This window comes from Mya arenaria, chromosome 2 (genome assembly GCF_026914265.1).
Source record: "Mya arenaria isolate MELC-2E11 chromosome 2, ASM2691426v1".
In the NCBI taxonomy this organism is placed as follows: domain Eukaryota; kingdom Metazoa; phylum Mollusca; class Bivalvia; order Myida; family Myidae; genus Mya; species Mya arenaria.
The window spans coordinates 42,708,963-42,736,401 of record NC_069123.1 but is presented as its reverse complement, the minus strand read 5'-3'; the positions used below and the strand labels follow the sequence as shown (position 1 = coordinate 42,736,401).

General features: G+C 34.8%; 1 protein-coding gene, 1 long non-coding RNA gene and 1 pseudogene across 5 annotated transcripts; 2 read left to right on the top strand and 1 right to left on the bottom strand.

The window, feature by feature from the left end:
• Nucleotides 1-8,749: 8,749 nt before the first annotated feature.
• On the bottom strand, nucleotides 8,750-16,494 carry LOC128223805 (uncharacterized). 4 transcript variants are annotated; one of them, XM_052933221.1, is made up of 6 exons: nucleotides 16,232-16,494; nucleotides 15,929-16,096; nucleotides 14,897-15,791; nucleotides 13,109-13,166; nucleotides 12,706-12,774; nucleotides 8,750-11,305 (listed from the first exon to the last, which is right to left on the bottom strand). In XM_052933221.1, exons 3-6 carry the CDS (start codon nucleotides 14,906-14,908, stop codon nucleotides 9,999-10,001), a joined length of 1,446 nt encoding a protein of 481 aa, XP_052789181.1. In that variant the 5' UTR covers nucleotides 14,909-15,791; nucleotides 15,929-16,096; nucleotides 16,232-16,494; the 3' UTR covers nucleotides 8,750-9,998. The 4 variants fall into 4 exon arrangements, with proteins under 4 accessions (XP_052789181.1, XP_052789188.1, XP_052789196.1 ...); XM_052933228.1 differs by having other exon boundaries at nucleotides 15,929-16,062; XM_052933236.1 differs by lacking the exon at nucleotides 13,109-13,166 and having other exon boundaries at nucleotides 16,232-16,493.
• Nucleotides 16,495-16,503: 9 nt separating this feature from the next.
• LOC128223903 (uncharacterized) lies at nucleotides 16,504-19,569 on the top strand. Its single transcript, XR_008259399.1, has 3 exons — nucleotides 16,504-17,381; nucleotides 18,481-18,713; nucleotides 19,444-19,569. It is a non-coding gene; the product is annotated as an uncharacterized LOC128223903 (long non-coding RNA).
• Nucleotides 19,570-22,464: 2,895 nt separating this feature from the next.
• The window catches only part of LOC128215031 (ubiquitin carboxyl-terminal hydrolase 34-like), a 30,849-nt pseudogene continuing 25,874 nt past the window's right edge, over nucleotides 22,465-27,439 (top strand).

The following is a 27,439-nucleotide window of genomic DNA, read 5'->3' as shown; positions in this document are numbered from 1 at the left end:
TAAGATTCGTCCCCTACATTTATTTTTGTTGTGTGTATCTATTTATTTGATGTTTAACTGTGTTTGTTTTTGTCTTCATCTTACAAACTTTTAAAAGAAATATGTGACATTGCACTAAAGAAGATGCCAAACATGTACAATCATACTACCACAGACAAAAAGACAAATTTTCACACCCTTCTAAATTTTGAGAAAAAACAACAGCACCATTTTGTATAAGTCTGAAAATCATGGAAAATGATTTAAATTGAGTATTAAAACAAAACAAATTCTAGGGGGAGACCCCCCAACCCCCCAACCACCCCACAAAAAAACAAACACCTTGTGACAGGGGTGGACCCCCCCCCCCCCACAACCACCCCAACCTCTACACGACTCATGTAGCTTGCCCTTTTCAAAACTCCACCCTGCCCTTTTCAAATCCTGGCTGGAGCACTGCAAATGGAATGTGGAATAAAGATGCTGGACTTGATATAAACAGAGAAGACTTTGCACGCACATCCTGTATTTTTACATTTCAATTAGAGCCAAAGTTTTCTGATGAAGCATTTCTATCTCTAATAAAAACAGGAAATGTGCGATTAGAGGTTCAATTTGGAACGGCTTTATCTACCGCAACAAACTGTATTGTGTATAATAGTTCTCCTGGATTTTTTCAAATTAACGCTCAGAGAGACATAATAACAGAATGAATACATCACAGCTTCAGTGTTGTATAGACTGTGATCCAATGTTGCAAAAAACAATTTTGGGGGTGTTTGCGGCTGATGAACTACCAAACGACTTGGTATTTCCATGTGGTTTTATTGCCAATACAGACAATCATTTCATGGAAGGAAGACATTGGTGTACATTTTACTTCCCAAATTCAACCACTATCGAATATTTTGACAGTTATGGGAAACCAATTGACTATTTTAACACTTATTTTCTGAAATATGCTTCTTATTTTTCAACTGTTATCACAAATTCGAGACAGCTACAAAGTAATTACAGTGATGTTTGTGGGATGTATTGTTTGTTTTTCTTACTACAACGAACAAATGGTGTATCTTTTTATGACATTGTACATAGTTTTTTCAATGATTATGACTGTAATGATTTACTTGTATATAACTTCGTTAGAAATATGTTTCCATATTGTTTGCAAAATGGTTGTTTCAAAAACCAAACATGTAGATCACTAATAAAGTAGTGTATTTAAATGGTTTTTGTTTGTATTCTATTTATTGTGTTCTCTGTTATCAACAAGTGTAGATCATGTTGGATGCATTAATTAAATTTGAATGCCCTGCCACTTGTATTGTGGCAGGAACAAGTGGAAGTGGAAAGTCAACCTTTCTATTTGAGTTGTTTAAAAATGCAAACTCTATGTTTACCATGATTCCGAAAAAGATTATATATTGTTATTCTACCTATCAATCCTTATTTGATGATATGAAAGAACATGTGGAAAATATTGAATTTTTTGAAGGTTTACCAACTAAAGACGATATGGACATGTGGACTATGGAAACTGACTTCAAAATATTAGTGATTGATGATTTAGCACAAAAAGCTTCACAAAGTGTAGATATTGTCAACTTATTCACCATTTATAGTCATCACCATAATTTTTCAGTCTTTTTCGTAGTGCAAAATTTATTTACAGGAGGAAAATATTTTCGAACTATTAGTCTAAACAGTCATTATTTTGTGTTGTTTAACAATCAGAGAGATAAATTACAAATTCAAGCATTAGCCAAACAAATGTTTCCCGGTGAAACACATTATTTTATGGATGTCTATAGAAAAGCCACAAACAAGAAATATAGTTACCTTCTGGTGGATGTAAGTCCACATTCTAACCCGTTATATAAACTTCGTACAGACATCTTTCCACATCAAACCCCCATTGTATTTCTACCTGAAAAGGAGAAAAATGGAAGATAAACTACAGAAGGAGAGACATTTTTTAAAATTTATGATCAACACCAATGAAAAACAACAAAAAATGTTGATAAAAAACTTAACAAAATCTCAATTGGCTGCACTTATAGAGGTGATTTACAATGCTATCAGGGGAAATCTTGTCATTCCAGAAAAGGATAAAAAGAACTTGAAACGATATAGACATGTCATACGTAAAGTAATATCCAAAAGACTCTCTCAAAAAACGAGGAAAGCCATTCTGTTAAAATATTTCAAACAGTTTTTAGCGTTAATTAAACCCAGTGAATCATGGCTCAAGAATTAGTGTTAATTCCTAAATCAAAGTATGAATACTTACTCTCTAAATGTGATGGAAGTTTACAAAACAGTCAACCTTCTAAAAACAATAACATGGTATTACAACAAAATGGTAAGAATTCACAGAAAAGGTTGACTCAAAATGGCGGGAAGTTACAGAAAAAATCAATTCAAAATGACGGAAATTTACAGAAAAGACTAGTCGTGAAACGTTTAAACAAGTTTTTTGAAAAACCTAAAAAAAATAAGAAAAAAAATGAGAATCTCAAAGAAATAAAGTCAAAACAAAACAAAAGGGGAAAAACAAAGATAATTAACAAATTGAAATGGATTCCCTATAGTATTTGAAATTCAAATGTTTAAAATTCAAATGTTTGGCGAACTTTTTTCCCGCCAAATTCACATTTTGGTGGAATATTTTCCCACCAAAACATTTGACAAACTAGTTCATTTACTATTGAGTTTCCGAGTTAGTAACATTCTTTAAGTTTTTACAGAAGGAAGAAATTGATACTTTTGAACCTGAAAAAATACCAGAGGATGGATCTAAGGGGTATATTCTAGAAGTAGATCTAGAATATCCAAAACATTTACATGACAGTCATAACGACTACCCATTAGCTCCGGAACGTAAATTCACACCCAATGAAAAATTATCTCCTTATGCTCAACATGTGTTGAAACATTTACACAACAGTGAGGAACTTCCACCCAGAGCAAAGGTGGAAAAATTACTCACCACTTTAGAAAACAAACAGAATTATGTACTTCACTATCGCAACCTGCAACTGTATCTCCAACTCGGTCTAAAATTGAAAAAATACATAAAGTATTAGAGTTCCAACAAGAGGCTTTCATGAAACCCTACGTTGAGTTCAACACCAAAATGCGACAACAAGCCAAGACTGCTTACGAGAAGAACTTCTTCAAACTCATGAACAACTCGGTCTTCGGTAAGGTTGTTGTTGTTTTTTTTGTTTTTTTGTTTTTTTGGGGGGTTCGTGTTAATTTATAACATTGTTATCATTTTTGTATGATCTGCCCGTATGTAATTTATACAATTTATTTATTGTCACTTCCATACCACTAATACTTATCTACAAAAACAACTGTTCAATAATTGTCAGGCGTAGTTTCACTTTTTGGTATTTCATTCATCTTCAATCAAACGCTTACAAGTGCTCATGTACAATTAGGAACCTAAAGTAAAACTGACCAAAACTAACTACCGGCAAGTAAAAAGTGTATTTTTCGGTCCCATTTTCATATCCCTCATCCAAAACACAGGTATCTAAGATAACGACGGATACCATCATAAAAACATATATTGAGCAGTTCAGAGTAAAGATTAACATGATGAAAAGTTACTTACCAAAAATTTTGTTTACTTTCAGGAAAAACCATGGAAAATCTTCGGAAGCATCGGTCCGTAGAACTTGTTCATACAGAAAAACGACTACAGAAGGTGTCATCCAAACCCACTTATAAGATGCACCGGATTTTTTCTGAAGACCATGTTGGTGTTGAATTAAGTCGCAAAAAAATTAAATTAAATAAACCAATTTTTGTTGGAATGAGTATCCTTGATTTGTCAAAATATACCATGTACGATTTTTATTATAATCATTTGAAAAATGTGTATGGTAGCAACGTTGAGCTAGAATTAACGGACACAGATTCATTTTTAGTATCATGTACAACACCGGACATTTTCCAAGATATGTTGGCCTATTCACATTTGTTTGACACTTCAGATTTCCCTAAAGATCATTTTTTATATAGTGACTTCAACAAAAAAGTAATGGGAAAAATGAAAAGTGAAACAAATGAGAAATGTATTAGTGAATATTGCGGTTTGCGATCGAAAATGTATGCATTTAAGTGTGATGATATAGACGAGAAAAGAGCAAAAGGGATATCAAAAGCGGTTGTTAAAAAATCATTGACTCTTAATGATTATAAACATGTATTATTTAATAATTCTCAAATGCACTCAACAATGCATTCATTAAGTCATAACCATAAAATTTATCTGGAAACAATCAGCAAAGTAGGATTATCTAGTTTTGATGACAAAAGATTTTTATTAGAAGATGGAATTAAATCATATGCTTATGGACATTATAAGATACAAGAGATATAATTTCTATGTTTTATACCAAATTACATCTAATTTCATGTAATTTCATGTGATGTTATCTACTGCTCTACTGTTAAAATGTAACCTAAAAAAAATAAAAAATAAAATAAATAAAAATGTATGATCTTTGTTAAACAAATTGTTTGAATTCAATTATAATCAACTTTATTTGTATTTGCATTGTATTGTATTTATAAGAAAATAAATATTAAAATCTTGTCTGATATTTTATTTATTGATACAACATACCGGAATGGTATAAAATAGCTCGTCAGACATGTCCTCAACTTATAAATCTCAATTTGGTCTTGTTAAATTTTAAAATATTGTATTAATGGAATGAAATAGTTATACACAAAAATAAATAATAAAAAACATTCACGTTTTCATTACAATAAGATCGAACACATTTTAACATTTCTGTAGGGTTGATTTAATGAAATGTAAACGATACATCATACCTTTAAGGTATGAGGTTATTTGATAAAGAAATTGTGTGAATCCTTTACCGATTTAATAAAAATAGTGAAACTCAAAAGAAGCTAAGAGAGGACAAAACTGTTATATCTTCAAAACCTACTTTTGATGGTCAAAATAAAAGATTATTTAGTAAGTTGTTTGAAAAACTTTCATGTCATTGTAAGGTTCAACGGAGGTGTTCATAATGATAAACAGAGTCCAGTGAATCGAGCGCTGGCATTTGACAATGGTTTAATAAGTGATTTATTGTGATAGCTCACCACAGTGGAAGAGCTTTAGTCACCCTGAATGATAAACTAGATATATGATAACGACAATCTCGTCTTTTGAGCCATCAGCAGCTCATTTAACTGTCTTCACTTTTAAGTTATTACAATGGGTACGTCGGAGAGTAATTGAGTGGCTATTAGATATGGTGTTGTTGTACGAATTGACACTAAACGGTCAGGTTTTAGTCATTCAATTTCTTGAAATCACTTTCGATCACGCGATGGCTGGGTTCTGATGAACTTTTGTTTGTCAATGACCTGTGATCTTACATATAAAAGAATCCGTTTGATCACATATAAAGATGGTGGAGGTTATGATAAGTCCATCGTCTGATGAGGGAAAACAATACCATTAACTAGATCCTAGGTCGATGACCCTATGTTAGAAACGTTGGATGAGTTGTCCTTTGACATACAATACACTGATGTGGTTAGTGTGACAATGCTATTGTTTATATCCCTTCTATTGAAATGAATACTGTTAATCAATGGAGACCCAGTTAAACAATGACCCTTTGTCTTGGATTTCAAACAATGGTTAAATATGGCCGCTAACGCGGGAAACCGCCAAAGATGGCCGCGAGAGTCAATTTCAAACGCACATCCAATCAAAAGACACATGCTAAATTTATAAGTTTAATGATGTATATTAATGTGTGATCAGTTCGTCCTCCACCTCCTTGTCTGTCTGGAGCGTACATCTGACAGGTTCCAATTGCCCTATCCACCTAATGTACAGTAGCAATACTGAATTTTATCACCACACTTGCTAAAATGTATAACAATGTTGTTAAATTAGATGAGTTTGACTTGTAATTGCTGAAAGTATAGCTTTCATATCAAATATCTGCTGTATGTTTTAAATTAGAGTATGTCTTGCTATACCTATTTCAGGGACTAGAATTTGTCATCAATGCCATCGCGGATAAAATCATTTGCAAGTGAATAATTGCTTTTTTTTCTAGAACGGGCATAAGTACAATTTTCAATGTTCGTTGAATGCACAAGACTATAGGTACTCACATTACAATAACATAGTTGTTAAATGTTTTTCTCAAGAAGCAAATATTACATGGAACAATTTGAACACCTGCTGAAGGAAAGTCATTTCCCCCTTTCTCCTCTTTAGCCAATATATCATTCGTCATAAATCTGTCAAAACCAGGGTACAAAATCAAGTACTAGTAATACGAAGGTTATTAAGGTACCTCTTTGTAAATTATTGGATCAACCAATCATGATTACAAGTAAACATTTAATATAAAGTATATAATACTGCAAAAGTTTCATGAAATCAAACCTGTGAAAAAGATGATGTTATAAATCTGTTTAATATCAATATGTACAGGATTGCTTGGTGACAGTTAATTAAACTATGTACAATAACAATGATTAATTACAAACTAGTTTAATAACATACAAAACAAAATATCGCATGGGGCTTTCTGATTCTAACCAAAGATTAAAACAACACAGTAATGACTAATATTGATCTCAAAAAGAGATTTTTAAAGAGGAAAATTATCATTATCTTCTCACACAAAGGAGTGTGTAATAAATCGAGCGTTGGACAACGGTTTAATTAGTGACCTACTGTGATAGATCACCTCATTGTACTAGATTTAGTTAGCCTGGATGATAAACTAAATGTATGATAACGATAATAGTGACAGTCCCGTCTTTTGGACTTTCAACACATCATTTAACCGACTTTTCACTTTAATGGTATTACAATGCGTCAATGACATGTGCTTTTTCACCTTAAATAATCCGAAGTTTGATCACTTAAAAAGATAGAGAGGGTTATAATTAGTACATCGTGTGATAAGGGGATAACAATTAAAGGCAATACTATTAAACAAATGATGCGTTAATCATTGTTAGAAACTTTGGAGCGTTGTCCTTTGGCATACATAACCCTGATCTGATAAAGACGATAGTGCTATCTTCGTGTCGTACCATAAACTACATTGAAATGAATACTCTCAATCAAACAATGCACCCGTCAACATTCCGCGGACCTGCCTGTGATGGGACCCGCCAGATTCGTCAAAGATGACCGCGAGTTACCTTCTTTTACCCTATAACCTAGTGATAACTATGGGTTTTTTCCTTTGTAAAAATGGAAAACATTATTCTTTTGAACAGAGACATTATAAATCTTTGTGGTAATGAAAAAACTGTATCTGCTGATGAACAAGGACAACAAACGTCTTTTCAAAGTTTTAAAATGAACATTTTGAAACCTTTGTCTTAAACTTTCTTCCAAAACATTCGTGTATGAATCGTTATTCTTTGAAACAAAGAAATCATATAAAATCATTAAAGGGAAAAAAAAACGTTGTAATTTTCCTAACTAGTGAGATCAAATTTTGTTTATTACTTGTAAAAGGGATTGAAAAAAAAACTTTTGAAAAATTTGATGATTGTAGAAAACAATAGTTATTATCATAACCTCTCAACTGTTAGGTCAGCTCAATATAACCTTTATCAATATTTTATGTAAAATGATCATGAGCCCCTTTTAAAAGGTATCAAGTACAATCATTATAACAATCGTGACCATTTCTATGATAAATGTTATTGTTAACATGTTAAGATTGTTCTCCCTATCGCTCCTTTTGGGAGTTGAATTGATATATAAAAATATTGTATTGATGGTGATAACGGAACTCATCTTGGCTAATGTTATGTTAACGGAAAAATGAGTATGGTTTTGCAAGGTGAAAAGTTCATATCACCGTTCATTAAATTTGAATGTCTTTCACTGTTAACAATGACCCTTTGTCTTGGATTTTAAACAATGGTTAAACATAACCGCTAAAAGCGGAAAATCGCCAAATATGAACGCTAACGCGCGAAATCGATACCATTGTCTTCCCGCTCAATGTTGGTTGAGTTAAACTTTGAAAATTGTCCGCCAAAACATATACGTACGCATGCGTAGACAATGTAACCACCGACAGAACCACCGCACCACCAAACAAAATGGCCGCGAAAGTCAATTTCAAACTTGCGCATGCGTAAACAATGGAACCACCGACAAAACCACCAAACCACCAAACAAAATGGCCGCGAAAGTCAATTTCAAACTTGCGCATGCGTAAACAATGGAACCACCGACAAAACCACCAAACCACCAAACAAAATGGCCGCGAAAGTCAATTTCAAACTTGCGCATGCGTAAACAATGGAACCACCGACAAAACCACCAAACCACCAAACAAAATGGCCGCGAAATACCAATTATTATACTACTGACATTTTAAGTTTTTATAACTTCAGCAAGTTCAACAGTGACTCAGTAACATCTGTCCTACCCATGAATACCGGTAAAATTATTGTTTCAGCTTTTTCCATGCAAAAAAGAGATAGCTTAAAGCAAATGATGTATTCAATTTGCAGAATTCTAATTCAAAGAAAAAAGTCACATTATTTCTGTAGCATTGGTGTTGTCAGCAGTGGATGTAGGGTCATGCAAAAACAGATATACATGCACTTGGTTAACTGATTAACAAGGGTTGGCATTGTCATTGGTTTGTACTTTTGCACATTCTTTAAAAAAATACCTTAAATTATATCATCACCAGTTACCATGAGATTATGTAAAAAAAAATACAACTCATTAAGAAACTGTACATTTTTTTAATGACCCTCATATAACATGAATAAAAAATTAAAGTAAAACTATACAATTCACAACAAATGCAGAACCAATTTTGTATATATTTATATGATGAAACATTTCTATAGTCATGATCAGATCAATATTATAAGTACAGATTATGAAATATTTCTCAAGGTGGTATTAACCGTCTTAAATCAACAATTGGAAATAGTAAATGAGGCAATCATATGTTATACTCTACATGTATGTTTATATAGTAAGCACAAAAATGGTATGAATTGATGTTGCAAATATTTACATTATATTATAATCACAGGGCCTTTAATTATATACTTGTATAATATATTTATGTCTCCCCCAACACTTTGGCCCAGGAACTTCATACTTGGTTTGCTTGATGGTCTTGATTATTAGATGACCCCTATTGATTTTGAGGTCAGTAGGTCAAGGTCAAAGTGACCTTCAGGTAAAAAACAATTTCTTTGTCACCAGTACATACGTCACACTTCTTTCTGCTCAATAACTAATGAAAGCTTGGACACAGGAACTTCATACTTGGACCCAGGAACTTCATACTTTGTATGCAGGTTGGTCATGACCAGTAGATGAACCCTATGTTTGTTCGTCTCCAGTCCAAAAGTACAAATTTCATGTCCATCTTGATTATTTCTCACCTATGCCCACACAATGGGGGAGACAAGCGCTTTTTCAAAAAAAGCAATCTCTAGTTTTGTTATGTATTTTATGTTTTTCTAAGGAAAAAAGCAGAGATTTAATCTGATGCTTGTAAATATTTACAGACAACAATCACAAACATAGGTTTTATATTCATCTACACAGTTAGTGAATGTCAATGTTAAAAGCATAATGATATCAAATGCATCTTAAACATTTTGTCAAAACTAATGAAGTATAATAAAACCTGAAATAATATATTTTGATATGTATAAGAACTTATTTTCAAAGCTATTTAGTCCCTAGAAAAAATAAAATAAACAATTCTGAAAACAGCTGCCACTTAAGCATAATATTTATTTGCAGCATCATTAAATTGAATGTCACGAAGTTAATCGTTACAAATATAGTATTTTGTGTCATTTCAGTATCAGTGAGTATAATGCCACTTTTCTTGCGATATTTTGGTTTTGTACAATCTTCAGTGTTGTGAATGTACATGGCACAGTTTCCACAGTAGGGTCGTTGATTCTGCCGGGGCCTGCTGCCTCAAACTATTTCTCTTGACCTTGCTTGACTATTTCTTGGCACCGGCTTTTCTTTTGGATTGAGAGTGTCGATATAGATAAATAAACAATTTGGGAAATTTTTCATTGATGTATTGGACAAGCCCGCTTGGGCACGACTCAAAGACCCTCACAAGATGACAATTGTCGTAAAAATGGCCGTCAGCATTCCTGATAAACTTGATCAATCCACTAATACGTTCTCCATCATAGTCTTTAAGGTTCAGTTCTTCATTGACTATAGGACTTTCCAAAATGGTTCTGTCTTTTGTAGGGAAATTTTTCTTCCAATTGTCTACACCCAACATATTGAAGACATGAATTTTTTTAGAATGCATGACTTCGAAATCTTGCTGATATCCAAGATTTGATTTAACACGTTTGATAAAATACAGGAATTCATAGGCCTCCCAGAAAGAGGGATGTTTTTTTAAGTCTGCAAGACTCATACCTGGGTCATTAATCATAATTCTGAGAAGATCAGCAATGCAGTGGTAAAGTCCGGTCATGCCATCCCCAAGTAATTTAATGGCTTCAAAATCCACATCTTCATACTTTAGATCAAGTGTGACTCCATTGTTGGCCAAAATGTGCATGATCATGTAGCAAGTAAGTCGTAGGCCTTTTATGTCATCCAAGAATGGGTGTGAGCCATAGCTATGACCAGCCTGAATATCAACAACGTTGACGTTCGAAGCTTTTCCCAGGCCTGCCAACATTACTTGTACATCATCATCCTTCACAGATATCCAAATGTTCCCATAAGCAATATCTCCATGACATACTTTACATGTCACATGAAGGCGTTTGACTTTCATTATCATATCTTTTATAAGTATATATGTTGATGCCCTGTCATTAATTGGCAATGAATTGATGTGGTCAATGATATTGCAATTGCATGGTGCAAAGGCCATAACAAAGGTATCCCCATGTTTTTCTTGGTATTTCAGTTTTGCTACAATGGGTTTATTGTTCCGTCGGTCTATCTCCAGTATTATATCGGATTCATCACTGTTTTCAGCTTCTTTTACAACCACCATATAGCCATCTTCACACTTTCCAATATACAATGGTTTTCCATTTGATGTGTATTGCATACATGCTTTTTTGTTATATATTATTCTTCTGCTTTGTACGACATCATTTGCAGGCAGGTGATGAGATATGTGTGTTGCAGTTGGTGTTGGTAGAGAGGCTGTATCGGGACTCGTATAGACTTGTATGCCAAACTCTTTCAGATCAGTGTGGTTGGATCGCAAAATTTGTTCAGATGAAGCTATTCCAGTAGATTCCTCTGCTATTTCCTTTTTTCCATCTGCAATATATGAGAAAATCATTAAACCACGAAACTTTGGGGTTATGCTCCCTGGGGATTTTCTTTATGCAGGATGAGCTTAGGTGCCTATATCTTGAAATATATCTATAAAATAAGCCAAAGAATTCTTAAAAGTTTCAAATGATTATTTTTTACTTTGTAAAATTTATGTTTTTGAAAATTCTGTGAAAGGCCAGGTCTATAGTGCCTTAGTGGAGAGTTGCCAGGGAAAATGGGTAGGAGTGGAGTGTTCAGGTATTTAGGTAAACTGCAAGGTTTTTTGTCTTTAGTCCAGCCCTGGAGCAATGTGGGGCGAAGGGGGGAGTAATGTCATTTACTTAGTATAGTATGATTGTGTCCCTAATACTCATTTGTAAACACTGCGCTTAAGGGTCGGCCACAATGCAAACAGTGTTTAAAGGACCAAAATTTATATTTTAAAAAAAAATTCATTTTTTATTTAGTTGTGAGGTTTAATATTTAGCAAGCATAATTCATATATCCATTGCAACATGCGAAGCTGTAATTAGGAGTTGAGCAATTTTAACGAAAGAAGATTTTATCAGATTTCAAATCAAAAAGCATTTACGTTTTCCCGGAAATGTCTTGTCACAAAATGAATATGTTTATGAGTCAAATTTATCAGAACTACCCTATCAACATTGTCCTGATGCTGGGGCTGTGGTAATTGAAGCTATTTTAAAAAAGATATTTGCCTTTTTGTAACCAGGAAATGAATTTCCATTTTTTTAAATATTTTTTTTATTTGAAAAGATATCATCAAAAACTCTAAAGACAGCGTTTAAATTAGGTAGCCTAGGGCATTTTGACACAAAAACAAAGTAATAATGCCCACAGACATATCTTTCATGTAAATGCTTTTTGATCCAAAATCTGATAAAATCTTCTTTTGTAAAATTTGTTCAACTCCTTACTTCCCCAAAACATGTCACAAAGAATGTATGTTTTACTCAAAATAAGAAATTATTTTGCACAACAAAATAAAACATGAACAAGAGACATTTAATTGTAGTAGGTTCAAGTCCCACAGACTGAAGACTTTATTTAAAGTTGCATAATTTGATATATTGAAGAAAAAAAGGAAAACCAATGAAATTGTTGACAGTATTGCCACAACTCATAAATGGGCGGGGAAGCCCATGAAAACCGCGCTTTCATCCTTTTTAGGTACAGCTTTTTGCAAGGGACAAATAATATTTTGCTAAAATTGCAACTTTGCTTTTGATGATATTTTTTTAATAAGAGAGATTTATTACCTTCCTGGTTACAGGAATTCTGAAGTAAGTCTTTGAACACAATACATGAAGAAGCAGTCTATCACAAAGGCACATGACACTGCTGCTTGTAAAGTGTAGTTATTTAATTATTGTAGCACCCACCTTCTTCAGATTGATGGCTTTCATTCATGCCTAGATGTTGATGTTCTTCACCCCCTTCTGCCATGGTTACTTAAAAATGAATTTTATAAGTTTATGTTAAGTTTATGAAAGATGTAAGGTAAACAAAAATAACGAAGTTTTCATTGCCAAAATAACAGGGTTTTGCCTCTGAAATGTGTGACAGTTGTGATATTTTATATTTTTATGTTTTCTCATAAGACCAGATATATGTTATACATGCTGCCAAAATTGACAATTAAACATTGAAAAATATAATGGAAATGTTTACCTTCTATACAATTAAGATTAACAAAATAATTTAGTAAACAAAAATAAGAAACTAATCTCTGAGAAATTTTGAAGTTTGGAGAAAAAGTTGTGCAATAATTGAGCAATAATGTACCGTGGTACGTCACTTCCAGGTCCTGTGAAGAAAGGCAGGTGCACGTAGAATGAAAAGCCTATAGTAAAATAAGGGGTGAATGCAAAAAGGTTCTTAGTGACATTAAATAAAGAAGAAGATAGAATCTTTTCGCTTTCACCTCTCTGTTACAGTTGTTATCTGTAATTTGATATATGCTGCCACTGGGTATAATGATATTGACAAATTTTAAAACTTCCTTCTGTACATAACTGCAGGGTTTAAAAATAGTAATGCAGCAATCACTGTTAAATGTGACAACGTTGCTCTTCTAAGTCTGTTCATTTTTATCCCTCTAAGTCCAGTTTCCGAAAATAACAATATTTTATCTGAGTTTAATAGTTTGGTTTCATCACGGACCTATAAAGCATGGATTGGCAACTGCCCCATATCGGTGAAACGATAAGAAATAATAATTTACCCACAATCCTTAGCGCGCGCTCGGCAAATATCGAAAAATTCCGCCGAATCTCCGATTGGTGATTAACGGCGATCTTCGGTTATTTCCGCAAACTCTGCTAATAATGCCTTGTTCGTTATAGATTTAATTAATATTAATAACTGTGATTTTAATCAGATTCCATTGGACTATTATCAACTGAAATAAAAATACCACGCATTTAAGTCAATTTTAATTAATGTTTTCCTACATGTATATATTCGGCCGTATATATTTTATACACGGTAAGATCTCGGAATGAAATCCCGCTGCACGCGTGAGTTTGAGATTATCGCATTAACACAGATGAGAGTTGCCAATCCATGCTTTATAGGTCCATGGTTTCATGTAAAATGTATGTGTGAAATAGGGGTTATGAATTGTTGGCTCAGCGCAAAATTTTCAAAGTTAATTAGGTTTAGAGCAAAACATTTATGAAAAGATCATACATGGTACTGCGCTAATGTTAATTTTTACAAACAATGTCAAGTTGAAATTTTCTAAATTGCTTTTTGTACCCAAGTGACAAATTACAGTCTAAGAGAGACTAACTCTACTCAGAGAGTGCAGTTGTTTTTCTCCTTTGTCTTTGTTAAAGCTGCACTCTCACAGATTGAATGTTTTGACTTTTTTATTTTTTGTCTTGGAACGAGCCAATTTTTGCGAAAATCCATGGAAACCAGTTATATAAGACTGCTGACAAAAGTTCACAACACAGATTTTTATATTCAAGTTCAAAAATTAATGTTTTATGCATTTTTCTTAAACCGTTAGTAACAGTTTAAGCCATAAAACATTAATTTTCGAACGGAAATATGAAAATCTATGATAGGATCTTTTGTCAGACAAAAAAAAAAAAGTTGTAAAAATGGTAAATCTGTGAGAGTGCAGCTTTAAAGAGTGTTGATTGATCTTTAACCAGAGGAGCTTATGTGATTGGGCAGTGTCCTCATCCTAGCTTCAGTAATTAATTGAGAACACAATGAAATCTTCAATTCTGATCGTATCGCAATCAAACTTAAACAGTAATTACTAATTACTGTTTAAGTTTGATTACTAATTACTAATTAGATAACCATGTGAGCTGGATTCCTTTCATAAACAGGCCTGATCCACCTGTAATGACTGGACTAAGGCCTTTGAAATGATTAGCCCTTTTAAAAGTATACTCTAAAGGAGACAACTTGTACAGAGAGTTATGTTATATTGAAGTGTTACACTCCCTTGGCACTTTGTTACACATGATTCACTAATTGTTTCCTTTTCAAATATGGATGGGTTCAGCATATTTCCAATAAATTGAATGCTCATGCTTTGAATAAGAAAAATACCCAAAAAGTCATGTCAGTAGAGCAAAGGCCCCATCGCCCTTCAGTCTACGTTCAGTGGTCCACCTCCACATGTTTTGATATCATGCCCAGGAGCTGCGTTTGCTTTCATGATGTGTAGCTCTTGCCAAATTTCTCCAATCATGCATTCAGTAGTTCTGGCTGTATGTATCCTGCAATACAATAATTATTCTGAAGTTAATATGTTAGACCATGAATTTGAGAAATAACAACACTGTTATCGGTTCATGCCCTAGATGTGGTGGACAATTACACCGTGGTCCATGGCATGATTTCATGTGAAAGTTGGAGTATAATGTGTAAGAAAGTGTCCATCAATCAATGTAAAGTGTTATGTCAATTTTTCTGATTAAAATTTTACTATAGTATATTACAGCAATTACAGTATTCTGATATCTCCTACAAAACAATGCAAAGCTGTTTTAAAGGCGCCCAATATAGGTTGATGTATATATATATTTTTTTTAGTTTTAATGCATTATAATTATAAACAAAATAAAATCATACCATTTGTGTACAGATAAAAAAAGTATTAACCTTCATAAACATTTTTTTTTAATGAATAGCTACGTGGCCACCAGTCTTCGCACTATATTTTTTCAAGCACTAGCCCAGTCGGGCTAGCAGCCTGGAAAAAGCACTAGCCCGAATCAAGTTTCACTAGCCCGAACCAAAATAACTTTTTAACAGAGATATTTTAATATATGTGTAAGGTAATAAAGCTATAACACCAGTAAACTGTTTTCTTATTTTAATCTCTACTGTATTCCATCAACAATGAAAACACAAGGTCTCCTGACATCTCGCAGTCGCTTTCTCCGTCACTATCGTCTCCATCATACATCATCTTCTCTTGCACCAGCGATGTCGTAGTTGACTAAAAGTAATGCATGAAATGGCATAAAATTGATTTGTCAAAATAACTGTTCAACCGAAAATAGTATTTACTAATTATTGTAAAATTCAGTACAAACAGTTATATTGTAACTGAGATCTTTTGTTTGATTGTGATACCTGGATTTCACTGGTACTTTGAGAGCTTGTGTCTGCCATCTCGTCTGCCTGGTCCATCTCATCTGCCTGGTCGAGATCAGAGTCTGCATGGGTGATGACCTCCTTGGGTCTGGCAGGCTGCTTTATACGCTCTCCTACTCATCTCGTCTGGCCAGATGGAGTTGAGGTCTGAAATTGTGAACATGTACATTGTATTATTAAAACATATCTAGATTATTCAATTATTGTTTGTCATGCTTTTGAATTCATAAAGTTTCATATACTTTTTAATGACTATATTAATTCCTGCTGTATTTAACCTACCATCCATTCAGCGATGGCTGCTTTAGGGTCGAACTCTTCGATGGTTGGAGACATGATCTTGATAGCCATCAAATCATTCAGTCGAGTGTTTCCAAGTCGTCCTCTTCTCTTGGTCTTGACTGGAACTTTCGTTTTCTTGCCTTTTCGTAAACCTTAGTTACCTCCATTTTAGCATCAGGCTTGTCACCAGGAGCCTTTCTTTTCGGGGTAGCTCCTTAGAATTAACGTAGAAGCGACATCGTTCAGTGTGAAGAAATGACAGCTACACGAATAGACTGTATCCCATTCTCAATTTTTCAAGCGTCCCTCAAGTACACGAAATGTTACATTTTGAATAAGCATTTATCGATCTGATGCGAATCGCGGTAAACCAGTCATAGTGCAAGCGTCTATTAAGCGCATTTCAATAAGCGTCTAGGTAGCCTGTTGTAACAGATACGGATACCGTATTTTTTCGGATAATTATTTTTCGGGAAAAAATCACTCGACAGGGCGGGCTAGTGACTTGATTTTTTCAGTCGACCGAGCGGAAAACAGCTCGACTCGGTCGATGGTCGAGTGGGTTACGTCGAAGACTGGGCCACAAGCGCCAATAACTTGTGTCCGGGCTGTAACTTTCCCTTGTATGGACGGATTTTAAAATAACTTACCACATGTGTTCCACATACCAAGACGACGTGTCGCGTGCAAGACCCGTGTCCCTACCTCTAAGGTCAAGGTCACACTTAGTGTTTATTCACAATGGAGTGCTGCATATAAGGACATAGAGTATAGGTTGTCGTGTCCAGGCTGTAACTTTCCCTTGTATGGACAGATTTTAAAATAACTTACCACATGTGTTCCACATACCAAGATGACGTGTCGCCTGCAAGACCCGTGTCCCTACCTCTAAGGTCAAGGTCACACTTAGTGTTTATTCACAATGGAGTGCTGCATATAAGGACATAGAGTATAGGTTGTCGTGTCCAGGCTGTAACTTTCCCTTGTATGGACAGATTTTAAAATAACTTGCCACATGTGTTCCACATACCAAGACAATGTGTCGCGTGCAAGACCCGTGTCCCTACCTCTAAGGTCAAGGTCACACTTAGTGTTTATTCACAATGGAGTGCTGCTTATAAGGACATATCAGTGAAGGTTGTCAAGTATGGTTGGTATTTTTTTATGTTTAGAGGCAATTTAAAATAACTTGCCATATGTAATTGACACATAAAGGCATGATCAAGTTTTCATGTACTGACCTTGTTCATAGGTCAATGTCACATTCGGGGGCATTCGTCACATACTGTGACAGCTCTTGTTTGTGTATTGTTTATCTTCTTACATGTCTTTCTTTTTTTAGCCATTTTCCATATCTATGATTTGGGTTTAAAATGCTTTAAATTGGATAAAATCAAGTTTTTTACCTTACAAAGTCTTCAAAAAGAAACTTCAGATCAGTATCCACCTTGTTTCAAACCTATGTGTCAACTTAACTTTGTTGGCATATCGCCGGATGTTCAAATCAGCTGATTCAGTCCACACGGAAACTTTTAAACCAGTTTATTTCCCACAAATTGCACCAAAATACTCGTTTTCTTTATTCTGATGTTTTCTAATTCAACTTTTTTGTTTACCGGTCACAAATTATTTATATTTCTTGATTTTTGTATTATTTTCAAAAAGTAAACAACTTTTTGTTAAGTGACGTCATTGACAAGTGATGCTCACATAACTCGAGCGCAAATCCAAATAAACTTAAGATATATATACAAATTGCATTCGTTTCAAAAGTTGAACATGTCTTAATCAAGCATGCAAAAATTTAACCTTGAATATTTTCTCTGTTGAATGTTCTGCACCAGTGAATTGTAACCACGGCCGAGGTGTAGTAAAAGGATAGCCGGGAAAATGGGCTGTTGTTACAATTGGTGCATTATGGTTTCCCGGAACAACCTATTTTCGACCGCTAAATGATAATTAATAAGTGATGATAAAAGATGAATGATAGTGTGTGTACCATTTAAAGGCTTAAGCAATCATTCTGTAACATGAAATAAGTGAAGAATGTTTGCCCGGGGAAAATGTAAACAAGGACCAATTCTCCTTGAACTTCGTAAGCTACAATCAAAATACCTGGCTCATAGATGCAGTGGCCCGTTATAATTATACACATTTAAACTGGTATTCTTGTCAAGAGAAACGGTATATGATGAAAATTCTTCAAAATGTGAATTATCACAAACACTAGCCAGACATTGTTCTTTCAGAATGACGTAGAACCTGGCTCGCCTTGATCGATTAGTGCAAGCAGCCAAAGGATGGGGACAATCGGAAAAGGGCCAAATTCATTGAATCTTTACAGGAAGCCTCATTGCATGACCCTCTACAAAAATACAACAAGGCATTGAGATTGATCAACAACAACAAAATGGCTGACTTCTTGTTTTTCTAAAAAAAGACACTCTTAAACTACCAGGCCAAATTCAATGAAACTTTACAGGTAGCTTCATTGCATGACCCTTTACATGCCCTGCACTGGTAAAATGTCTTCCAGGCTTGCTCAAATTCTGACTTTTATTAAGCTGGGCTTGTTCAAAAATTTAATGCCAAGCAAAAGGATAAGAATTTGGGCTTGTTCATCTCAACGTCTAATTTTGATGACTGCTTGTGTTTTTGTTATGATAGGTGTGAACTTTCTGGCTGGAACACTGGCTCATCAGTGAAAGGGGAAAGGGGGAATACAGATATTCAACATTGAGCCAGTGTTTTTAAGAGCTAAATGTTGACAACAATAACACCATATGTTTGAAATATAAACAGTGATGTTCTGATGATCAATTATGTTCAAAAATTGATGAGTTGGGCCTTAAATCGCCGACAATTTATTGTATTTGGTCATTATCGACCATCAATTCTTTTTTCCTCTCGTAATTTGCATTGGTATAATAACCGCCCATTTCCTCATAGTTTTTGTGTGTTCTCAAAATTTCAAGCGTATTGTTATTTTTTCATGTTGGCCATTATGTAGCAAATTTTGAAGAAACTTAAACAAAGTGCCATCAGTGTGAATGAAAGTTTGAGGAGTAGGACACATAATCAACTTAGAAATGCAGACGAAGCAGTGGGCTCTTTCTTGAAGCTGTTTAAGTTTTCTCTTTGGTCATAAAGTCTTTGGTAGTAAAAATCAGAATATGACAAAACGATGATGATAATATATTCTTACATTTCAGCCTCTTTTACCAGAAGAGCTAGCTGTAGATGCAGAGAAGGTTCTACATAGTCTAGTGTGCGTATGTACGGACAGACGCATCAAGAAAAGGTTCATAGAGGCATGCATCGAAAACCTTGCAAACCACAGGTAATGAACTTTTGTTTTCTTATGGCTACCTTTATTTGATTTTTATTAATTCTATCCTCTGTAGCAATGACTGTATTTAAATGACTTAAGAATAAACTTGTGGCAAGCTGACATTTATTGTGACTTTATTGGCAAAAGCTACTTGCTACATATATTCGTACTTGGCACAAATGCATTTTGTATTATTCCATGGTCATAATAAGTGCAATGATCTCAACCTTTCGGTAATCAATATCAACATTTGCCATAGCCATCCTTGTTGCAATTTACAAAGGCGAATTAAATATGTAATCATTCAAAGTTTATCAAATTGTGTTCATTTACAGATCAGTGGTAGTGTCTCTATGCTTGTTGCCGAAGATCATCTACTCGTTCCAGCAGTATCGCAGTGAATACACCTGTCACACAATAACCCAGTGGACAGAGCGCGAGTTCCGTATGATGGATCACTTCTTTGTCGACCTCGGTCACTACACTGAAACATATCACCAGCATGGAACTCCAAGCACCTCATTGTAATGCACCAGTCAATTGTAACCACGCCCCCCCACCAGGTCCAGGGGTATACCGGGGAAAGCCGGGGATTTTACCCGGGGTTTGCTGGACTGAAAGTCAAAGTCCTGGCTATTCCCCGGACCTGGGGGGCCGTGATTACAATTGACTGGTGCGTAAGTGAAGTTATCTCAGTATACACTAATCCAGATTGTTTTGATTTCACCAGGTGCTTTTTTGTGAGTGCTTAGTCTGGTCATTTTCTTTGAGTTAACATTTAATTGGAATATTTTGCTTTGTTTCAAATCTGCTGCCTTGAATGATATTTGACAAAAAAGTCTCAAAATGAAGCAATGTACAGTCCTTTATATGAGTAAAGACAGCTGTGAGCTGATATTTGATATTTAGACCATTAATGTGGAGCTAACCAGTACTTGGTGTTCTTTTTGAACAGCAAGGAGAATGTGCTCTTGGTGGGACTCAAACTTACAACCTTTTAAATGAACTGTGGACATCTATCCCACTCCACCAATCACAGCTTGTGCCTCACCCCTAACTAAAGAGTATTATAATGTAACTGAATGTTAAACTTTTTTGTTCATATTCATATTGTGTCAGGAAAAACTAAACAAGGAATATTGAAAATGTACTATCATATATGTTTTCAAATAATGAAATTCAGATTATCAGACTCGAAATAGTCTGTAAGTCCTTAAACTATGTATATCTTACCATTACAACCTGTATAGTGCAAAACTCATTACTTACATCTATGTACATGAATTAAAATGTTGTGGAGTACTACAAGGCAAACAGCATAAGCAACTTACCCTTTGTTATTTATCTCAAGGTTCAGCCACAAGGATGAGGTCACGGTGCAACTCATGTTCCTGGCAGGAGTGTTCTCCTCCACCTGCTCCACAGACAACTTCCGTAAGTTTTACTCTAAATTCGACTAAACGCACATTTGAGTACCCAAATACTGCAACCCACTGTTTGGGAAACTAAAGTGTTTCTTATTAGCTTAATCATGTCAAATGCCAGCTCAGTTGTTGATGTCTGATCAAAAGTTTTGAATATGTTGTTACAGAGACTTCCTTTTAAAATGGTTAGCTTAAGTTCAACTATTTAAGTTGACAAACACCATTTTGTAATAAAAATTGAACTTATACATGCAAATTAATGTTTCTTAGTATCAGCAATGTCAAACTGATAACTCTTCATTACCATGTTTTAGGCCTAAACCTGGACCAAGTGGAAATGTTATGGTCGTGCCTAGCCACTGATGCAAAGTGTTGTGACGACTGGCTTAACTGGGTCCTCAACCAGGCAAAGAGTAAAAATCATCACGCCCTAGGCCTTGACACATTTAAACACCTCTTCTTGGAGAAGGTATGTTATAGGATGATTGTTAACTGATTACTCTGCAGAATGATAGCCTTGTCGTTGACTCTGTTAGACGCACACTATTTTTTTAGTTTGACCATGACTTAAATACCACTGAAGATATAAATATGAAACTGTGTACTCATGTTACCAATAACAATTCACACATTGCTTCAATAATTCTAAAGTTATGCCCCTGGATTGTCATCAGGGTGTGGTCTGCCATGAATTGGGTTAGAACTCTTCCTACTTTATGTACTTTTCACATCATATGTCATGCTTGCATTGAGAGACCTGTCGAGCTAGGAAGAAATGGTACTATTGCTACTAAACTTGGTATGAATTTTGTTGGTGAATCATAGTCATTATCTCATATGCATGTACCTTGTTGTTTTTTTATATCAGATGCCAGGCCTTCGCCCAGAGTCGATGAGCATGATAGGGTTGACACTGTTCCAGCAGCTGTCCAATCTCTCCCGCATTGCCAACGCCTCAAGTGACAATACTCTTCCAGAAGACAAGATGGGTTTAAATTGAATATTATGCTGTGTATGTAATGCATGTATGTCTGACTAGTTTTATTATACACATAAACTGTTTAAGTGGTATATTTAAGTTGAAAACTGTTAAAGTGGTATTTAAAAATATTGATATTCAGTAGGTTGTTTTAACATTAATGAGAGGGTAGAATATCTTCGGGTCTGCAACTATACATGAAAAACAAAACAATGAAAGGTACATGCAAATCACAAATTAAGTGTTGTTGACCATGTCTGAAAAAGAGTGAGTGAGAAAAAACTTGAAGCATTTCTGCAAAGCATACCCTAGGATAGAAAATATTTTGTAGAGTACTTATGAAATCGGCATTTCATGCCCTGACAGGTATATTCAGTTTTCACAGGTCTCACCTTTCCCCACACAGACGCATTGCAAGGGGCAGGCATTAAAGAGAAAACAGACCTTAAGAATAGTACTAAGATTATTTATAAGACCTATTACTCCATGACAGATAAGTGGCATGGAGCAGTTATGGGAGATTGCCCTGCGTGCCTTTAACTCGGACGTGAGTGTTGCGGCAATCCAGGATGTGACTGGCTACTACATTTGGTTTGGAAACGGTGTGCTGGAGAAAGAGGAGGAATTTGAGCACAGATGCATGGGCACCTTGGTATGCGCGCTGTATAATGTCCAACAGGTATGGTTGTCAGTAGAAACAGGATTTCTCGTCAAGAAAATTTTAGGATGCGTTTAAAATAAACTAACAGAAAGAGTTTGTACACAGTCTGCTTTGTGGGCTCAAAAATGTCCAACAGGTAGTAATTGTACATTAATTCATTGGAGACCTGGGTTAAAGCTAGAGTGAGACTAGTCTAAAGTTTTTCCTTTAATGACCTTAAGGAGACGTTGTTAGAATTACTCCCTAGTTAAGAGTAACATTGAGTAGATACAGCATCGGACATGTTTTTCATAGAGGAATTTAGGTAGGCTTGGTGCTGGTGTGATTTTTTTTTATATTTTGTTAATAACATTCAAGATATTCAAATTAGTACACATGATCTTTCAGCAGGTCAATCATGATAAAATTCTCCAACTTAAACTACTGCTCTAGGAGCCTGAGACCTGCCTGATGGTGTTTTAGCGCGGCCTAACATTGATGAGAAACTATCAAGAGGTGTTCAGGAAGAGATACGCGTTTCACCTACGCACCTGGCAGATCCGCGGGAGTGGCAGCGGCATCATCAGTCACCAGCGAAGACTGCTTGACAAGCAGTCAACTCTCATACGTATCTCACTTCAGCCTGCTGCACTTGGAAAAAGGTTGGTTTTCTATTCTTTCATGTTAGTGAGTAATTCTACTGAAAATGTATTGAAATATTATGCTACATCCGTAGATAATGAGTTCTCTTGGAGAGTCAATTTGTATTGAACATTGCATTGAACAGGATCCTCCAACTTTGTGTGAGTGTCTCAATTAAACTCCCTTTCTGATTAATCTCCTTATGAAATCAGCACAGTGTCTCTATTTTGTGGCTAGTATGATTATGAAAACATGGAATGCATCACGCTGCTTGTGCTTACTATATTAGGCCATATACTATGTTAATGGGTTTGAAGGATAGGCTTTCATGATGACTGTTAGGGTCATATTTTACAAGCCTGCTAAAACTGAAGTTATAACAATGTTAGTTTAATTTTCAGACAATGATGGTGATGTCGTCTACTGATCTCATCGCAGAGTTACAAGCAGAGGTGATGCCGAGATGCAATTTAAAGATGGACAGGTAATGTGCAAGTTGTCATGGTAACTGTGAGAATGTTTATAGTTTGTAAAGACAGAGGAAATAGCAATTACAAATGAACACATTTACAGTCAAGAAGATGCCCAAAAAATAAATTAGGAAATCCTTATGTTCATGTACATTGAGCAATCATTGAAAAATATAACTGTGTCTTGATTGTGTCTGAAAAATTAACCATTTGATTGTAATGTGTGTATAAAAAAGCATGAGAATGTTATACAATGTAGCATGTTTTGGTTGCCATGTTCTGTTCATATAAAAATCTTTTTTTAAATACAGCCATATTTTTTTTTGCCTTTGGGAAAAAAATAAATGCAATAAGTGTTTGCCAACTCAGTGCGTGTATAGTATAATACCATGTGATAAATTGTGTCTTGCATTCGTTTTTTTACCAGAGTTTGATTGAGAGTTTAGTTTCTTAAAACACTTCGACAAACCTTTTCACAACGGAGCACTGTCAAAACATTATTTTGAAAATAGTTATGTCGAAGTGTTTGATGAAACTATAATGACTTTATCGAATTTTGGTAATAATACAAATGCAGGGCTCTGTAAGCAGCATAGACTGCCCTTTCTTTTATTTAAAATGGTGTTGTTAAAGAAAAGTTATCTTTGATTTAAGTCTTCATTTTAAGCAAAAAGTTGCCTTCTGACGTAGCATATATGACGTAATTTATCACGTGGTATACAGACATTGCAACTGTCTGCTTTCAGATTGTCCTGGTGTCAGTTGGTGCACACAGACAGACTCATAAGATGGACGGCTCTATCCCTTCAGCCAGCTAGTACCGGTTCCCCCAAGGGAATGCCTTCCAATGATGCTCCTGAACCAGGAACCGCACTTTGACCAGCTCTTCACCATGTTGGAGAGATAAAGCAGACTTGACCTTGGGGCACTTAAGATGGTAAGCCATTTATGACTTAGCTTGGAGATGTTTTACAAGAAAAGACACACAAGGAAAAGTAACTTGTCCATACCATTGAGATTCAGAGCATCTTTGTGCAAAACTCATAGACTTGAAGTACCCTGACAAGGTTTAGATTTGTGTAAAGTTACATCATTCTGATTAAATTTATGTATATCGTAGCTTTAATAAACTTCAGCTATGACAGCAGCTATTATTATTATTATTATTATTATATTATTATTATTATTATTATTATTATTATTATTATTATTTACCAAACTTATATAGCGCCCTTTTCATATACACGTTCAAAGGCACTTTACAACGATATAATCTGATAGCTAACTACAAGCAATATCATTAAAATACTAGACAGCTTTTGAACAATAAATGTACAACATACTAAAAAATATGAAACACAATAAAATGATATGTGGTATTTAGCTGGTCGTCTGAATTAAAAACAATAAATATCAATATCATACGATAAAAAAATCGTCTAGCGAAACTTTGAAAAAATTTAAAAATGATATTAATATAATTTACGCCCGACATCTAAATTGCATTTATATATTGTATCAATAGTCTAAAACAGTTTACGTAGGATATGTAACTGTACTAAAAGATCATGGTAGAATTAAAACAGGTTGTAAAATTTAAAATAACATAATGGTCACACAGTCTTCGTGAATCACTGTCACAGATCATTCCTGGTAAAAATGCTACTCATACGCCTGTTTGAAATAGTGTGTTTTAAGTGCACGTTTGAAAAAACACAATGAACTTGAGTCTCTTACACCGGATGGTAGGTCGTTCCACAGTTTTGGAGCTGCATATTCAAAACGTCGGTCGCTGTAGGTTACAGTTTTACTCTTTGGTATCACTAAAGTAAGTGCTTTGTTTTGAGATCGCAGATTTCTTCGTGGTTTGTAAACACATATCATTTCTTTCAAATATTCTGGTGATTTTCCGTTTAAAGCTTTGTAGGTATGCGTTTAAATTTTAAACTGAATTCTGTATTGCACTGGAAGCCAATGTAGTTCTTTAAGTACAGGTGTGATATGATCGTACCGCAAGGTTCTGGTGATGATGAGGGCAGCTTTTGAACGATCTGCAGTTTGTTGACTAATGTTTGAGATACTGCATACAGTAGTGCATTGCAGTAATCGAGGTGCGAGATAACCAATGAAGTCACAAGTTGTTTCTAGCACAATTTAAGTAGTTTAAGAGATTAAGGTTTTTCAGTGTTGTGAATGTGTCATTGTTAGGTTTCGAATATCTCCCGGGCACTCTAGCTAAATCCAATAACTGGTCCCTGTTGTATCTGATCAAGCACATTGTATCCTCTGATAATCGCACCAACACCTTACATTTATGATAAAAATCAATTTATTTTATATTTATTTAATATATTCAGTTTTTAAAATCAAAAATATCTAGAAAATGAATAAACGTTTCACAGAAATAATTCCACAATCAGCCTCCTTGATAATTAATATAAGTGAATGCTCAAAAATCTCCTAGAAACCCTCAATGGTTAACACATATATAATCCAAAATATGAGATCACTAAAAAAGCAGTCACACCAGGTGATTAACACTTTTGCTATCAATCCCTGATAAACACAGTTTTTTTATATTGTATGATTTATGTACTAAATTGTTTGTGGAGTGTTGTGCTGTCGTTTAATGTTTCTTGTTTGTGATTTTTTGTTCTTGTGCTTCAATTTTTACCCTGTGCCATTATTTGTTTAAAAACACACACACATATCTTTGAAGATTACAATTAAAATCAACATGACGTTCGTAACACATAAATCACAGAAGAAGAATCTCCAAAAAATCCAATTTTCATAAGTGTGAGATAAGAATACATGTTATGAAAATATTAGTATGTGAGAGCACAGAAAAATGCAGCCAACACCTGGCGCAACGATTGCAACGGTGTATTCCTGTCTTGTTAATATTGTTAGCTATTGTGAATGTTCTGATGTTTGAATGTAATTTCAGGAGAGCCAGGAGCGTGTGGGACTGCAGACTAAGGCGACAGTTCTCTCACGTAAAGTCTGGGAGTTGCTTATGTTACTGCCGACCAACACTGATGTCCTTAATGGCTTCCCCAGCATCACTCTACATAATGTATGTACTTACTCTGCTTTACCTGCTGAGTGCTATAAAAATATGAATAAAAGAATATCTTGGTTGTACGTACTGAAATTTATGTACTGAAATTTATTAAATTGTGTAACTGAAAAAATTGACAATGAAATTGGAAGGGTTCTTAGGGCTATTCCATTCAAACAAATAACATAGCAAAAAAACAGACACCCACCCATATACAAAAAAAAATAATTGCCTTCCCCCGGGTGGTTATGTTTTTATGGAATAGCCCTTAGCCTTTTATTACTGTAACAGCAAAAAAAAGGCTGTAAAAAAAATTAATTGAGGTAGTTAACTTATGAGCATTGCTATTTTCAGGGATCAACACCAAGATCCTCACATTCCCCACAGACTCATGTATTCCCTACAGATTGTTGAGGGACTGTCCTGGGTCTCCAAAAACAGGCGCCATAGGTCTATGGTCAGTGTATTTGGATTTAAAAGTTCTTGATCTTTGATTATTGAGTAATAAAACATACACATGAACCATTTGAGTAACTTTTAGAGTGGGCATGTATTTACTGTGAAAATATGTTCTTTGATTATGGCCGTTTTTTTGCTGAAATGAATTGGTTTGTGACACGGTCAGTTTTTGGAAGTGTTAAAAACAGAAGAAGGAAGA

Bases quoted from the DNA above. Each gene is read 5' to 3' on its own strand.
- LOC128223805 (XM_052933221.1), bottom strand. The intron at 12,775-13,108 runs GTACATTATTGC...TTCATTTTTAAG, and splicing joins CCTGGAAGTGACGTACCACG to TAACCATGGCAGAAGGGGGT. The intron at 11,306-12,705 runs GTGGGTGCTACA...CATATATTGCAG, and splicing joins AAGCCATCAATCTGAAGAAG to ATGGAAAAAAGGAAATAGCA.